We start from the raw sequence: 17,140 nt of genomic DNA, 5'->3' as shown, positions 1-17,140 counted from the left end.
TTTTGTCCCCAACAGATTAGCTCCAAAGTAGTTAAATGAGACATTTTGCTACAGTGAACAACACAATTTTGTTATTTGCTATAGCACACTAGATGATTATTTTAGTCTCAAGAATTACTTTTTATTCTCAATAAAAATAGTGTTAAAAAATAATATTTCAAGAAAGTATAGAGTTTAATAGATAATTTGTTGGAGTTTGTATTGAAAAACTAGTAGCTAAAATACAAAACAAGTAAATTTTGAATAGCTAAAATACATACTATTGCTGGAGATGCTTTGTACTTTTAAGTGTTTATTCTTGAGTGCTCGCTTTTTGATGTGGCAATAAAGTAAGCACTTAAGAGTATGTGTAGCACTTATTTTCTCAAATTCACACACGACAATAACATATATTGTCATCCAAAGAATGATAAGAATGTATAGCTGTGGATGAATGTAAGAGGGTGTCCTAAACATTATTTACTTCATTTTTCCAAAAAAAATCAACATAAAAATATTTTAACATTTTATATCACATCATTTACTTTTTACTATTATTTAAATAAAAAATAACTAAAAAACAAAACTTTTCAACTTTTTTAATATCACTTTTTCACTTTTTTATGCCAATCATTATTCATTTAAAAAAAAAAAAAAAAAAAATTATCAAAAAGTATGAACGAAGAGATGTTGAGGGGTTTAACAAACACCCTCAACGTTAGAATAATTATAAGATAAGAAATATTAGAGTTTGTTTGAGCAGGGTCCACCTAATTAGTAGGAGAGAATCATTTCCCACACTTCATACAAGATAATGTTGAATCCAGTAACTCGGATTCACACTTCACCAAGAACATATATGGTTGTAAGTATGAGCTATTTCATCTTCTACGCCAAAAGATGGAGTTGAATAAGAATTAATTAAAAATATTAAAGAATATAAACTTTTTGCAAAAGATGGAGTTGAATAAGAATCCATACGGCTAGCTACTGCATCTTCTACACCAAGCAGTTTTTGCAAAACTCTCATCTTCTTTCTTGCCACACATTGTTCGTAAGTATTTCTTGATTTTTTGGTTTCTAAACTTTATGATTTCATGCAACTGACTGATTCTTGCAAATTTGTTTTGAAAGAATAACACATACACGATATTCTTCGTGGTAGCCAATTGCATGAACTTATATGTGCCTTTCTTCGCATGTTCATATGAATCATATGATTATGCATGTGATATTTTTATTTGTAGGACACGTGGGATTTCTATGTGATGACACGTGTGACGGAACCTAACGGAGGTACTAAGTTTGTCTTTTCTCATAAGTATTATTTGTAAGTCCAAGGCGGAAAAAATAAAAATGTGCAAACCTAGCTAGGTATTAAAAAGGTAATTAACCCAAATTACTAATTAAGTTTGAATTTAGTTATATTGTTATAGACTCGATCTCCCACGCATAAAAATGAACGGCCAAAATACAGAATTGAGACATGACAATCCATTCATGATTTTATGGCAATGAATGTTATATGGCTGTCTACATTTTAGTGATTAGCTTGATAAACACCATGTAAAGTGTCACATCAATTTGTAAGAAACTTGTAATAAAAACTGTAATACCCATAATTGCATATATATGTTAATTAGTTTGAGAAATCCAAGTAAACCTCTTTGAGAAGTCCCTCGTGTGAGCATCCCTTTGGTGCGTAGATTGATAGGGAACATTAACCAATTAAAATTATAAAGAGAAATGCTATTTTAAGCGTAGATTCAAAGGGGGGAAAAAATTAGAAACTCTTTTGGCTACATGTAGTGTCCTTAAAATAATAGAAGGAATTAAAGAATGTGATAGTTATGTGAAAAATAAGGGTATGGTTTCTAAAAGTCCTTCGGTGGTTCTGATAATGGGGCTCCCACGGCAATTTCTTTTCAAGGGTTTGTGTTTCTTTATCTTTTTTGTATTATGCTGTTAATCGTTTGTATTTTTTTTTTTTTTTTTTTTTGACTTGAAGATAAAAACTTGGCTAGAACCCCATTGAGTACTCTGTTTGAATGCTTAGAAAAAGAAAAAGAAATAGCATTATATGTGTTTTTATTATCCAAATAGTGTGGAATTCTACTCAACCAAAGCATGTAGCTGCACCAGGCTCAATTGAGTGAAAGGAGCAACCAAAGATAGCTGTTGCTCTCTTCCAATGGAGTATGAGAAGCAGATAGCAATGAATCCTGAATTGTATACTCCTATATTTTTGCATTTTGATTTCTGAATATGAATTGTTGTGTTAACTGTTTTCAATGATAGCCCCGATGGTACTTTTAGGCAGATAACGGGTCCAACAAGACGATCAACCAAGGGGGGATGGACACAGGAGGAGGTCAATAGCTAGAGATTTTTGTATTCTTTATAGCGTCTTATAATTGCATATTGGATAAGTTAATTGCACAGATAAAGAGCATGTGTTTGGATTGTGTTTAAGAAATAGAACTTTTAAGTTAAACAAAAAAAAAAAAAAAAAAAACACTTTTTAGGCAGAAGTTTCATTTTTAGCGATTTTTAGGCTTTTTTAACCCTTTAAAAGGCTTTTAATTTTTTTTTACCAAACATGTATTTTTTCTTCAAATTGACTTTTTGAGTGTTAAATGCACTTTTGAGCTTCTCAGACGCATACCCAAATCGGCCCTAAACATTTTTTTGTCAGCTGTCTGCATACATTATGATACATTAATTCATGTGCCAGCCCATGCATGTATCTTTTGCTGCTTCTTTTGGATAGCATGCTGTCTATTATCAAATGTTCATCATCAAGCACCTAATTTGTTTTCTTGTTAACAGGATAAAATATTAACCTTTGCTGTCCAGCAATTCAGTGGCAAAAACTGGAAAAAGATTGGTGTGCATGACTTTACTTATTTTTTCATCTCTTTCTGATAGTTTTTTTTCTTTCTTTCTCTGTAATAGAACTAATCAGAAAGTAAAAATGTTGATTCAATATATTTTGCAGCTGAATGTGTTCCTCGCAGAACTGATGTTCAATGTCTGCATCGCTGGCAGAAGGTTGAAGGTTCTCAATCCCAGTCTTGTTAAAGGGGCTTGGAGCAAGGAGGTGAACTTGGAGGGAAGTGCATATACTTCCCTCCAATTGAAACAAATAGGTGCTGTTTAGTCTTTTTCCTCTCTCTCTCTCTCTCTCAAAAATGAGATTTTATAGAGCTGGTGTAATCTAATTGAAACAAACAGTTGCTGTTTAGTCTAACTAATCCATCGACTTAAAAAGTTCACATTATACTTGGGATATTGTACTCTTTGAAATCTATACTTGAATTGCATATGTTTCCAGCTGGATATGAGAACTTCTTATGATACATTATTTGATATGAACCAGACTGAAAATTCTATAAAAAAATCACTGGAACTTCTCGGTGAGAAAGAAAGCAGAGTCTTTATGTGAGGGGTTTAGCTCCCACAAACAGAGCATAAGTGAGGGGTTGCCCACTTTGACAACACTATGTATTACTCTACACCCCAGAGCTCAAAGATTTGCGTCGAGCCACCCACCATTAGTGCTGAAAGGGCAACACTACTAATTACTATTCAGTTAAAATAAGCTCGAATCCGAACATTTTCACCTCTGCGCCCGCACGCACTCATACTCATACAAAGCTCACTTGTAAGTTTCAGGCAAAAGATGATCAGGTCCTTTCATAATTATATACCTCCCAAAGGACCCAATCTCTTTCACCACCTTAGCATCGAAGCTTTAAAGTTTTCACTGTCAACTTCTAAGACGCTTAAAAGTAACAACGAAGATGAAAGACTACAAAATAACAAATAGCGCCTTTTATTAGACTTTTTGGAGTCGTTTTGCGTTCAGTTGGTTCCTGATTTTGGTGTATTTGTTTTAGTTGTTTATGAAATCTAATTCATAAGATAATTTTCAAAGATCACATGTCAACCAACATCATCATTTCACAAAATCTATAAACCGTCGATTAAATTTACATTCTGAACAGGAAAAAATCGACTGAGCATTGGAATGGGAAAGAGAAGAAAATTTTAAAAACATCACTTTTCGGTTACCTACCAGACAACCCTGCCATTTTGTACGGCCATGGAGGGGAGAGAGTCATTGCTAGTGAATATCACAGTGTTTCTCACCTTCAAGTCCGGAAAACACAGATGAAGAAGAAGAAAATTATGTCCACTATTACTGCAAAACAAAGGCAAAAAGACGACCGAGTTAACTTCGACTTTTTTCTTCTCCTCCGTTAACTAGCTTTTTAAGGACGTGGCAACTTTTCACTGTTGGATCTTTTAGGAAGATCTGAGCCGTGAACAAGCTCTTCTCCATTTCAAATGAAATGGAGGATCCGATTCCCATCTAAATGTGGTGCAGCTATTTTTTGTTAATACGTTTGGTGTTAAAGATTCAGTATTTTCATCACCATTCTATTTTGTGTTTTTAGATGATATGTCAATTTTTTATTGGATGCCATAAAATAAGGGATTTCCAGTCCATCCTGACAGAAGTTTTCTCTTTCGAGATTTTCATCAATATATAAGGACCTCATTTGTATTAAATTGGTTCATATGTGATTTTGACCGTTACAACTTTCAACTCAATATTTCGGATAAAAATAAAATCTTAATTAAAAATAGGTTAATTATGACTTATGTTGTCCTTTAATATATTCTTGTACCAAAACGTAAAATAAATTTTTACACCACACATTTGACAAATCAGAAACTCAATTCCAGTGAAGTCCACGCAACTCTCCTTCTCTCAATTTAGACTTCATAGTTTATAGATAATTTTCTTAGATTCCCTTTCTTTCTCTCTTTCTCTTTGGGACAATGTCTCTCATAGTTGTCTGTGTGTTCCATATTCTACAGTTCAATTATCTTTGCCAATATCTATGTAGCTATTTTGAGAATACAGATACTTATATTTTTGAAATGGTTTGTTTCCATTGTTCTTGTTCTTTGAGTTCTGTTAATTATTCTGCTTGAAGAAAATGACCGTTGAGACTACAATGGACGACCCCAGAGATCAATTTTCCGTTGGTATGCGTTTGCTCGCAGTTGACGATGACCCCACTTGCCTCTTTTCCTTGGAGACACTGCTTCTTGGATGCAAAATATCACGGTTTGCTTCTTGTTCTTTTTTAATTTGTTTTCGTTTATCAATTTTTGGATATGAGTTTATGGATTTGTGTTTTGTTATTAGAATTTTGTTTTTGGGAATTGTTTTCTAGCTGCCCCGTGATGTTATATTGAATTGTATGTCTACCAGCCGAATCTGATTTGTTTGTTAATTTCAAACTGTCCAATTTTCAACAAAAAGTATTCATGATAAGTAATATAGAATTCATGATAAGCTGCAAACAAAATAGATCGAATTCATGATAGGAAAAATGCAAAAGGAAAGGTTAGAAAATATGAATTGATAATTTAATATGCGGAAAAAAAAACATAACTAAGCAAATCAAAGAAGAGATGGGAGAAAGTATTACCTGTTTCCCAAAACAGCTCATTCCTTTGACAACACTAATCCCTTGATACAAAATATCATTTGGCTCTCTATTCCAATTCATTAGAACAGGGAAAAGTAATAGCCAGTACATTAGTTGAAGGTATTTGAGGTGAGCAATGCAGCACAACATCAAAACTAAACATTCACTCTGAATTTATGAAACAATACTAAAAGGCTAATTAAGCACTACTAACGGGTGGTTTCGAATATCAAGATATATTTGAAATGTAGGAAAATGCCGGGTTTTACTCAAAAGAAAGATATAACGAAATGAGGGGTGAAACAGAGAAGAGTGCTTTGAAGTTTAAATACAAATTGCTTGAACAGCCACAAGCCTTTTGTGAATGAGATATACGGAAAGCATGACTTGACAGTCACAAAATTCTTGTTGTCATCTTACATGTGTTATTATTATTTTTTATGGGCGACTAATGGTGGCTACACTACCTAAGCATGATCATGATAGTACATGCCCGTTGAGAACTGTTCAAGAGGGGTTTAGACGATGGGAACCGCATGTGCTCCCTCAAGACTAATTGAGCCGTAGTCTGACCCAACTATACCAAAACATCAATAATTCCCTAGGCGGCTAATATCAAACAGACTTGTGTGAGTGATTCTCTATTACAGAGAGTCGAACCAACGCCCTAGCCATATGTGTTATCTAAAAAGTTATTATAGTTATCTATGAATTAATTTATCAAACCTTTATGCTTGTTGGAAGGTTTAGCACAAAGTTTGGGCACTTCTTTGCGGATTCACTATCCGTATACTTGTTTGTTTGATTTGAACCTAAAGGCCTATCAAAACCCCACTTTATTTATTAATTTATTTTTAAGGGGAAACTTCACAAAATTCTCTTGAACTATTATGCGATTTGAGATGACCTCCTCAAAATTCACAATTTCTCAATTTCACTCCCTGAACTTTCAATTTGATGCAATGTTCCCCCCTTCGTCAATTTCTTGTGTTAAACAGATGTTAAAAGTGATGAAATAACCTTTATATCCTTAAAATTTTTATAAAATTTCAAATTAAAAATTTTAAAAATTAAAGTAAAAAAAAAAACCGTTACCAAGCCCAGTTGACCCACATCGGGTTTGGCCGTGACCCAACATGGGTCACAACCTGACCCTCGGCTAGATCTGGCCATGACCCATCATGGGTAACGACCTGACCCATGCCTGGGTTTGGCCGCAACCCAATCGGGGGTCAACAAATGGGTCACAAGGTGACCCACGCTTGGTTTTTTTTGTTTTTTAAACCAAAATTTAAGGGCATTTTGGTATTTTTCATAACTTTTGTTAAAGTTAACGTCGAAAATTGATAGAGGTAGGTACATTGCATCAAATTAAAAGTTCAGGAGATGAAATTGAGAAGTTTTAAAATTTTGGAAGTCATTTCAAATCACGTGATAATTCAGGAATCATTTGTAAAATTTCCCTTATTTTTAATCACTAAAGTCAAGGTCCAAAGTTCAAGGCATCACTTATCATCACTCATTTAATCTTCTTGTAAGAATGTCTATACATTTTTAGTCACATTATTTTCTTTGTTTGTTTAGATAGATAATAGGTTAAAATCTCCATGCTGAACGTTTATATATAATAGAGTACTTTTCCGGCATCACGGTGTAACCAGCATTTTGTTTGGCTTTTTAGAAAATGGAGGAAAAGAAAAGAAAACGAAGAGTCCTACATTTTTTTTTCTGTCCTAATCCCACTTGAGGAACTCAACTCCTAAAAATCCATAATTTGTATAAGGCTCTCATCCGGTAGAGTTATTTAAGTTCTAAATAATTTATACGTCATAGAAACCGATGTCCAATGAGATAATTATAACAAGGATTCCATGAGAAAGATTGGTGATCTATGGAAACTATCATGCCCATCTATCTCCTGTCTACAGGGGGAAAAAAAAGTGATACTTATATAATTGACATTGTTAAAATAAGCTAAAGAATGAAAAAGCTTGAAAGGAATTATGTATTTCTGTATGTTTAAACTGTGTACAAGAAAACCCTATTCATAGTTGAATAAGCCCAATTAAAAAAAGGAGAGATCGGAAGGGTTAGCGGTCTAGGAATGCCAATTTTTACCTACTGACTCAGTATTCCTTGGTGGGGTTTTTGCACGAATCTGCAGTTTCTTCAGCACAAGTAAATGTAGATTTCTATCATATCATATTTGCTTTGTCATTGCTGAACTATTCAGCATTTTACACAATGAATTTTAGTTCTTCTGTCAAAAGACATCCACCATTTGCTAATTCTTAAATATTGTGAATCAATGAAAGTTAAGGTTTTTACAAGTTGCACATGAAAAGGGAAAAGGGAAATGGGAGATAGGTTCATGCCTTCCAGATCACAACATCAGGGACAAGACACCTCAATGACCAAAAGAATTACTGGATAGGAAAATTCAGTTTTTAGGCATGTAAAATATTTTCCAACTATACACATTAGTAAATAAGAATTACTATTAGACAAAAAATTATGTACATATAACTTGGGGAGAAATGACCTGTAAAGTTTCCTCATTGAAAGTCAGGCTTCACCATCTCCAGTCGAGTCCATTCAGTAGATCTAATCAGATTTTGGAGCTCCTTCACATGGCTAGTCATCCCATTGACTGAATAAGCTTTAATCATGGTTCTATATGTAATCTTATCAGGCTTACATCCTTTCTCCTCCATCATCTCAAGAACTCCCTTCATCTCTGCAAAGCATCCCATCCTCCCATATGCATCCACCAAGCAATTGAAAAACACAACATCCAGTGCAACATCCGAATTCTCAATAAAACGCAAAACACCACCGATCTTTTCAGGTTTACCTGCTAGCCCATAAGCCCTTACAAGCGAGCAGAGTGTCACACAGCTTGGCTTGATCCTCTCTGACCGCATTAGCCTGAACAAAAACTCCATCTGTTTTAAATCCCCAGCCTTCCCGAATGCGTCTATCACCACATTGTAGGTAACAATGGTCCAAGAGTAATGGTACTTCTGCATGTATTCCATCACAGCCCCCATTTTCTCATAATCTCCAGCTTTTCCATAGGAATCTAGGAGAATGTTGAAGGTCTGAATGTTTGGTTGGACCCCAGCACTCTGAAATTTCTCATAACACGTTTCCATTGTTTCTATCTGCCCATTGCTGCCAAAGGCTCTGATTGTGGAGTTCATGGTCCAAGCATCAGGTTCGGAATCCCGCTCACGGAGCATTTCCACAAGTACTGATTCCATTTCAGCGAACCTTATACGAAATAGAGAGAATAAGTTACTACTCTGAGATTGAAGTATAATAAGATCATGCTCCATCTGGTTGCCAAGGATATAAGATAAAATTGATACAACTCTGTTCCCTCATTTTCATGGCAACCAGATGGCACATGCAAAATCCATAAAAGGATGAGAGATTGGTAAGATACTTTCTGGCCTTCCCATAGGCATCAATGAGGGTATTGTATGTGACAGTGTTTGGTCTGATTCCATGAGCTACCATGTCAGAAAGCAGGGCCTGCACTTTGTCAAAAGCAAAATCCTGTAGACATGATTTTATGAGGATCGAGTAAGTCTGCACATCAGGGTGACAATCAGGAGTATTCTTCATATGCTCGAGGAGGGAAAATGCTTGGTCAAAGAGACCACTCCTGCTGTAGGCAGATAACAGAGCAGTGTAGGATTCATGGTTCACGACACACCCTTCATCAATCATGGCTTGGAAGAGTTCACGAGCTTTGTCAGGTTGCTTACATTTTCCAAGCATCACAATCAACTTGATGTACACTCCAGAGTTGGGCCTGTACCAGAGCTGCTCACGTAGTAATTCAAAAACCTGTAAATACAAAAGACAAAAGCTGGTATGACTATTTTAGTTTTCTATTCAATAGAATTCAGATTGTTGCAATTAAGGAAAATGAAATATCCTTAACTAACAAAAAAAAGAAGAAGCAAAATCTAATATTCGAAACCTCAATTTCTTTGCTGCTCTCACATTTTCTCAGCAAACGAAACAGAACCCAAATCCAAATCAACAAAAAGCAAGCCAATGTTGAATTCAGTCAAATAGAATCAAGTCAAATTGAGAAATATATATATACTCTCAAAACAATGCAAAACCCAACATTCAAAATCCCAATTATCCCCTTAACCTACATTTTCTAAGCAACCAAACGCAGGACAACTTCTATCCCAGACAAAAACACCAAAAACCCCGGTTAAAAAAAAAAAAAAAAAAACAAAGAACAACAACATCGTGACAGACCTGGAGAGCAGACTCCCAACGCAAAGCGGTGATCCTCTCGTAAAGGGCTTCGAGCACAGTCCTTGGAAGCAACCTCTTAGAGTTGGTGCCCTTCTTCTTCTCAATAAGGGCCTTGGTGGCCTCTCTCCTTAGTATCACAGAGATTGCTTTCTTCGACGCTATCTTCCTGTTCACCTCCTCTTTCCTCTCCCTCGATTCTAGCTGCTTTAGCTTCTCTATGTTCATCAGTGTTCTTTGGCCTCTCTCAGGCACTGTTAGCGCATTTGTGTTCTCTGGGTTAGCATTAGAAGAAGAAGAAGAAGAAGAAGAGGATGGCGGTTTGGGTTTGAGTTTGGATTCGTGTACGGGTTGTGACAGTACGCGTCGCCGATTAAACGACGGTGGGAATGGGTGGGTGGGGCTGGAGAGCGAGGCCATGGATTTTTCTATCTGTGAAGCACAGGGAGACTTCCTGTGGAGTTTTGCACAAAACGACGGTTTTGCATCTTAAAACGGCTTGACAGTAGAAAATGTAGGGAGCCCATATGTTGTAGAGAGGCCCATCACCTTCGGACCATACCCATGATCCAGAGTGGTCCGATATTCGTCATATGCCTAAGGTTTAAGAGAAATGAAATTATTGACACCAATAATCTCTCTTTATAAATATTGTACAAAGCTGGCATAATAAGATATTTATATGGATATGTTTCGGATTGCGATTTCATAGATAAAAAGTGTAATTTAAAAACGTAAAAAATTTGTGTTTTCAAATCACATGTAAAAGAATGTATTTTTTTAAGAGGTGTGATACAGCCACAACTTAAACCCAACTTTGGCTCAACTTCTACACCAAATTTCTCTCTCTCTCTCTAGTTTAAGGCTTCTCTCTTCTCTACACAGTTCTTTTTTTTTTTTTTTCTTTTTTTTTTTTGTAACTTAAGAGAAAAGTTGGGCCAAAATATGATTTAAGTTGTGCTTTTATCATTTTTCTTTTTTAAAAAACGCAAAATTTTAAAGACTAAACTCGGATTTTAGACACCTTTGCCAATGTTTAACTACGTTTTTTAAAATTATTTTTTCAAATCATACATTTTAAAATCGCAAATTCAAACGGACCCTATATCATTGATTTTTTTTTTAATAGAAAAAATTAAAAAATCAATCAATTCATGTAGTTGATCTACATTAATTAGCTTCTTGATAAATTTTTATCTTCATGTCACATAAGTCAATTCTGGTAGGAAAACAAAAATGAGAAAGAGCTTAATTTCCCACACAATTGAGTCCCAAAGACTTCCCGAGTTTCTGTCCGGTCCTCCTTTCATTTTGAACTATCAAAGTTTTTGACAAAAGATGAAGAATTTGGATTTTAGGGCTTTTGAATTTGACACTGAATTTTTTTTTGAAGTGATTTCACACCCAATATAACTCTCGTTCCAATAAACCTTGGGACTTTCTTGTAAAGTTTTTTGGCTGCTTTGAATGATCTTTTGCAATTACAAATATTCTCGACTTTGGTGCATGTGGAAACTTTTAGGTGGAAATATCTTGCTTTTGCCTAATTTAGACTTTGACTAACCAAGAACAATATAAAAATAATCCATTTGATTCACTTGGGACATAATCAAAACAGCCGTGGAGCTTGAGCTCTTACTCTTAGCCACCATCCCAAACAAAGCTTCGAAATAATGAGGGGCTGCTATGCAGAATTGCTACTTGTTCTTGGGCTCCTTTGTACCCATGGAGCCACAATTGGGTTCGGTTTGAATTTGGGTGGTTTGGGTTGGGGCAGATGCATAGAGGAAGAAAGACAAGCACTTGTTGGATTCAAACAAGGTGTTCAAGATGATTTCCATGTGCTGTCTTCTTGGGACAGTAAAGAGGAAGAAGATTGTTGCAAATGGAAAGGAATCAAATGCAGCAATCGAACGGGTCATGTTGTCGGGCTTGATCTCCGGCAAAATATTTTCTTCGGAGCCTTTGAGTTTCTATCAGGTGAGATAAGCTCTTCAATACTTGGATTGCAACATTTGACTTATCTTGACTTGAGTTGCAATGATTTTTCCACCCTCCCAGGATTTATTGGTTCACTCACTAACTTACAATATCTCAATCTTTCTTTCAATGCTATTTCTGGAACCATCCCATGGCAGCTTGGTAATCTCTCAAGGCTGATTTCTCTTGATCTCAGCTGGAACTATAATTATGGGGTGATTGAGGACCCCAATCTTGATTGGCTCTTTCATCTCTCATCTTTAAGACACTTAGATATGAGCCATGTGAACCTTAGCAAGGCAATCAATTGGCCAGATAAGGTTAATATGCTCCCTTCTTTATTATACTTGCGTCTAAGTGATTGTGAGCTCTCAATGCCATTTTCTCTTGTGCCTTCCAATGCTAATTCTTCCTCCCCACTTTCATTCCTTGAACTCTCTCACAATCATCTCAACTCCTCTGTATTCCCTTGGCTATATAGATATAACAATAGTCTTGTCCATCTTGACCTCACTAATAACAAGTTACAAGGTTCAATTCCAAAAGGTTTTGGGAATATGGTAGCTCTTTCTCATCTTCTCCTCTCTTCCAACAACCTTAATGGGGTGATACCACAAACTTTGAACAATCTTCATAGTTTACAAGTATTAGACTTATCAAACAATAGTATAAGCGGAGAGGTACCTGATCTTTCAAAACTTTCTTTCTTGACCAAGTTGTATCTTTCCAACAATCGGTTAAATGGGAGTTTAGCCAAAAGCATAGGAAAATTTTATAAGCTCCAGATTCTTGACTTGTCTTCAAATTCCTTCGAAGGTGTCATTACTGAAGCACATTTGTCAAATTTTTTCACCTTACACCAGTTGGACTTATCTTCTAATTCTTTGTCTTTGAAGTTTAGTCCAGCCTGGGTTCCACCATTTCATTTGGATACCATAAGATTGAGTTCTTGCAAACTAGGGCCATTTTTCCCTGAATGGCTTCGAACACAAAAGAATTTTTCACGGCTTGATATGTCTGATGTAGGAATTATAGACACCATCCCCAATTGGTTTTGGGGCCTTTCTTCCAATATAATGATCTTAAATCTCTCCCACAATCAGATCACTGGCAATGTACCTCTTCAATGGTTTTCAACAAGGTTTATTGGTTATCCTCAAATAGATTTGAGTTATAACCGCCTCACTGGTTCACTACCACGTTTTAATTCTGATCCCGTCGTGTTGAATCTCGCCAATAATCTGTTCCAAGGATCTGTTACATCCATATGTGAGACAAATGGGTCTGTGAATGCCAGTCATAAGCGTTTGAGTCTCCTTGATCTTTCAGATAACTTGTTCTCTGGAGAACTCCCTTCTTGTTGGGGAAATATGATGTTTTTTACCGTGTTTAATTTGGCAAACAATAATTTCTCTGGAAGAATTCCTGATTCTATTTGTAGTTCTAAGGGATATGGGCTTCAAACATTGCATTTGCAGAACAACAATTTTATTGGAGAACTACCCAAATCATTGGTAACTTGCTCTTCATTGAAGCTTCTAGATCTTGGAGAAAACAGACTCTCTGGGAGGATACCAACATGGATAGGCACAAGCCTACCAAATTTGATTGTTCTTCGCCTTCCATCAAACTTGTTTATGGGTCGCATACCATTACAATTATGCCATCTAACATCTCTTCAAATCCTGGACCTCTCTCACAACAATATTACAGGGACTATACCAAAATGCCTCAATAACTTCACTGTCATGGCTCAAACACAAAGTTCAAATGTAAGCATTCTTCATACATATGTTTCTTCTTCTTCTGGGACCTCCTTCCAGTTTACTTCCACCAACATTGACAATTTATTGGTGACTCTCAAAGAAAAATATGTCAAGTATGATAAAACTCTTGGACTAGTAAAGGTCATTGATCTTTCGAGCAACAGATTAAAAGGAGAAATTCCGCAAGAAATAACAAGTCTCTCTGGATTAATTGGCTTAAACCTATCTAGAAACTTGTTGACTGGCATTATCCCTCAGAATATTGGTGACATGGAGAGATTGGAGTCTTTGGACTTGTCGAAAAATCACCTTTCAGGCATAATTTCCCCCAGCCTAACTACTTTAAGCTTCCTAAGCTATTTGAACTTGTCAAACAACAACTTGTCGGGTAAAATCCCATCAGGTACCCAGCTTCAGAGCTTTAGTGCTTCGGCATATGCAAGTAACCAAGAACTTTGTGGCTTGCCTCTTTCGAAAAGGTGTTTGGGAGATGAAGCAACTCAAGATCCTCAAATTGGTACCAAATATGGAGATGGCAATATTGAAGAACATGCAAACTCCCACGAAGATCTATGGTTTTATGCTACCATTGCACTCGGATTCATTGTTGGATTTTGGGGTGTTTGTGGACCGTTGTTATTGAAGAGTTCTTGGAGGCATGCCTATTTCCGATATCTAGAGAGAATAAGAGATAGGCTCTACAAGATAAAAGATATCAGTAAGGCCAAATTATTGAAAACTTCCAAGACTCATCACAATCAAGAAAATATTTAGTCCAGGTAAACATGTTATACATTCTGAATCATGACCTTATTCTTAATTACAAATAATCATGTTGCCAAATCTATGAACTTTTGCCTTGTCTCTATTAAATAACAAAAATATTTTATACTTTTTATACTTTTCTTTTACGCACATATATATACACACACTTGCATATAATGTATATATGTAATTGTGGGGCTCTTATCAGCATTGTTCATGTTTACTAGACTAAAAACTATAATTATTCTTGACATAAATTTGGCCATTTTGAATTTCTCTAGCACTAATTTTATTTGGGGAAACACTAGAGGATGTTTGGTAAAGGAGTTGGCGTTGACACTGTAATTGATGTGAAAAAAAAAAAAAAAAAAAAAAAAGTAGGAATGTTTGATATAAAAAAAGTGAAAAAGTTGTATGGAAAAGTGAAAAAGTTTTGTTTTATAGTAATTTTTTTTATTTGAATAATAATAAAAAGTGAATGATATGATATAAAAAGTAAAAAAGTTAGAATGTTTTGATTTTTGGAAAATGATGATGAATAGTAAAAAAGGAGACCTCAACTCCTTTACCAAACAACCCCTAAGGTTTCTGGGTTAGCTGTCTTGGGACAAAAAAACATTAAATTTGGGTACTAATAGTTTCTCCTCGATGAAAAATTCAATTTTTGTTCTATTATTGACTTTTCTCTCTAATATTATCCATTTCTTGATATGCTGCACATTCTAAGAGAGCCCAATGGTTTTCTATTTTAAGCAGATTTCCGCTGATATCAAGAGCTGCTGCTGCTGCACATGGAACTATGAGCGTCTTCTATTCTCTGATTTGAATAACAGAGATCATGTCCAATTTGAATTTACTTATTATCACTTTGTAATTTTTTTTTTCTTTGCTTATTACTTTGTAATTTGAATGTATATATATATATATATATATATATATATATATAGCATGAAAAATTCAGCTTCGCATGCTAATAGGATCATGCTATTACTTTGTATCATGTAATTGAATTACCTAGCTAGCTGGGGCTAAACCATCTTGATTGAATTTTGTTAATTTAAAAAAAAAAAAAAAATCACCATATTTATGTCTTAACCACAAAAAGCACATAATTAGTTAGACTCTTTTAAGGTTTTTTTTATTTTTATTTTTTTAATGACTTTATTCCTCCGGGCATTTTTTGGGAGTTTAAGGACTAAAAAGTCACATGCAATGCATCATTTCCATCCAAAAGGAAGAAAAAAAAAAAAAATTAAAGAATGGGCTAAATTGTCACAATTTGGTAATTTGTGGAGTCGAATGTTACTTTTTAAATTTTAGAGGCTAAAATGCAAAAAGTATTCATGCTTTAGGAGGATAAAATGTATTTTTGCATTTTTTTTTTTTCTCATGGTATTTTACTTTTGTTTCTCCTAATTCAAATATGATATTTTTAAGTCGTGCATGATCTACCCGAAGGAGTGTGCATTAGTAGTGTATATGAATATATATGTCTAATAAAAATAAACTATAAAATTTAGAACAACAATCATGTGTTTAATCATTCGGTTCTTATGACTATCTATAAACACTATTTTTACCTGACTTGGTACTACTAAATAGAACAACTTGAGTGCTGCAATTGTTGGGTGAAAGATACAAGTATTCATGATTCTTATGTATTGGGTTTTTGTGTTTGATTTTAGTGAGATATTGGAGTAAAATTAAAGCTTTCCGATGATGTCTTAAACTTAAAGATCGCTTAGAGCACTAGCAGCAGACTCCTTATAATCAATTTCTTTCCTTATATTTAGGAAAAATTCAAATCGTAGCTCTAAATATATCTGACGTCAAAGAGCATCTACAATATTTGTCAATGCATCTCAATGTCATTCTTGTGAAGTGTTTTTTATAAGGAATAAATAGTAGTTTTATTCCTTAAATTGAAGGAAAATGGTTAAAGAGCTGCTGCTAGTGCTGTTATAATTGTATTTTTCAATAAAAAATATTGTTAACCCAAGTTATAGACTCTAACAATATCTTGATACTAGATATGCTAAAGACAAACAACAAAGTTTGCTTCTTCAACCATTTAGTTTTGATTCAAGACTTTTAACTTCAAATAAAATCTCTTCTTCAATGTTATTGTATTCATACACTTCCAATTTTAACACTACTTTTGAGAGAAATTCGAAGAACTTTTGTTGGAAATTCTCACGTTTTCATCTCCCAGTTTAATTGACAGAAGAAAACGAAAGACAACAACAATAACACCAAACGACAACCAATTGCACAGAGCGACAAAGGAATTCCATTCCAAATCAGAGAAAAATCGAAGGTTCAGAAGACAAGATTTTCAATGCCATCCAAGCAAACGCTCAAACGACATTAAACACATGAAACCCAAAACCACTAACCCAAAATCTGATCCAGTACATGCTTTCCCATATCTACCTACCTACATCCTCGATCTCTAGCTCCTCTCATTTTTTATTACCACCGGGATTGTTCCCTCCCGTAGATTGCGCGGCTTTCCTCGCCGCCTTTTCCTGTAGAGCTTTCGCATCCCTATAAAAAAAAACCCAAAATTAAAATAATAATAAAAAATTGAACACTTAAAAGCACAATGCCAGACCAATAACGGCGTTGGGAGCTACCTTTCACGGCGTTGCTCCGGGGTGAGACCGTCGCCTTTGGGCTGCTTGACCTTGCCGCCGGAACGGGCCTGGGCCCGCTCACGGTCTCGGTCTCTCTGGTTACCGCGTTCGCTTCAGTTAAATCCAAACAAACAGGGAAACATGATCACGAAACAAAACCATTCCTTTTAGTTATCAAATTCCACATACGCTACCCGTTTGTTTCCCGAGAAATTTTTTTTTTTTT

General features: G+C 35.2%; 3 protein-coding genes across 4 annotated transcripts; 1 reads left to right on the top strand and 2 right to left on the bottom strand.

Moving 5' to 3' along the window:
• Window positions 1-5,534: 5,534 nt before the first annotated feature.
• Window positions 5,535-10,228, bottom strand: LOC132166002 (Pentatricopeptide repeat (PPR) superfamily protein). Of its 2 annotated transcripts, XM_088511880.1 has the most exons (4): window positions 9,771-10,228; window positions 8,935-9,341; window positions 8,029-8,759; window positions 5,535-5,553 (listed from the first exon to the last, which is right to left on the bottom strand). In XM_088511880.1, the coding sequence occupies exons 1-3, from the start codon at window positions 10,185-10,187 to the stop codon at window positions 8,042-8,044; spliced, it is 1,542 nt and encodes a 513-aa protein (XP_088368006.1). In that variant the 5' UTR covers window positions 10,188-10,228; the 3' UTR covers window positions 5,535-5,553; window positions 8,029-8,041. The 2 variants fall into 2 exon arrangements, with proteins under 2 accessions (XP_088368006.1, XP_059432721.2); XM_059576738.2 differs by lacking the exon at window positions 5,535-5,553 and having other exon boundaries at window positions 7,898-8,759.
• A 1,212-nt stretch (window positions 10,229-11,440) lies between these two features.
• LOC132166761 (receptor-like protein EIX2) lies at window positions 11,441-15,088 on the top strand. Its single transcript, XM_059577641.2, has 2 exons — window positions 11,441-14,292; window positions 15,035-15,088. The coding sequence occupies exon 1, from the start codon at window positions 11,441-11,443 to the stop codon at window positions 14,285-14,287; it is 2,847 nt and encodes a 948-aa protein (XP_059433624.2). The 3' UTR covers window positions 14,288-14,292; window positions 15,035-15,088.
• A 1,464-nt stretch (window positions 15,089-16,552) lies between these two features.
• On the bottom strand, window positions 16,553-17,076 carry LOC148583178 (uncharacterized). Its single transcript, XM_088511600.1, has 3 exons — window positions 17,069-17,076; window positions 16,915-17,025; window positions 16,553-16,825 (listed from the first exon to the last, which is right to left on the bottom strand). Exons 1-3 carry the CDS (start codon window positions 17,074-17,076, stop codon window positions 16,741-16,743), a joined length of 204 nt encoding a protein of 67 aa, XP_088367726.1. The 3' UTR covers window positions 16,553-16,740.
• Window positions 17,077-17,140: the final 64 nt, after the last annotated feature.

Source organism: Corylus avellana, chromosome 11, assembly GCF_965113065.1.
Source record: "Corylus avellana chromosome 11, dhCorAvel1.hap1.2, whole genome shotgun sequence".
Classification (NCBI taxonomy): domain Eukaryota; kingdom Viridiplantae; phylum Streptophyta; class Magnoliopsida; order Fagales; family Betulaceae; genus Corylus; species Corylus avellana.
The sequence above is the reverse complement of the archived record's forward strand: the minus strand, read 5'-3'. Positions and strand labels throughout refer to the sequence as shown.

Coding starts and splice junctions, on each gene's coding strand:
- LOC132166002 (XM_088511880.1), bottom strand. CDS start 10,187: ATGGCCTCGCTCTCCAGCCCCACCCACCCATTCCCACCGTCGTTTAAT. Junction 9,342..9,770: donor GTTGGGAGTCTGCTCTCCAG/GTCTGTCACGAT, acceptor TTGTATTTACAG/GTTTTTGAATTACTACGTGA. Junction 8,760..8,934: donor GCCTATGGGAAGGCCAGAAA/GTATCTTACCAA, acceptor ATTTCGTATAAG/GTTCGCTGAAATGGAATCAG.
- LOC132166761 (XM_059577641.2), top strand. CDS start 11,441: ATGAGGGGCTGCTATGCAGAATTGCTACTTGTTCTTGGGCTCCTTTGT.
- LOC148583178 (XM_088511600.1), bottom strand. Junction 16,826..16,914: donor CCGGAGCAACGCCGTGAAAG/GTAGCTCCCAAC, acceptor TTTTTTTTATAG/GGATGCGAAAGCTCTACAGG.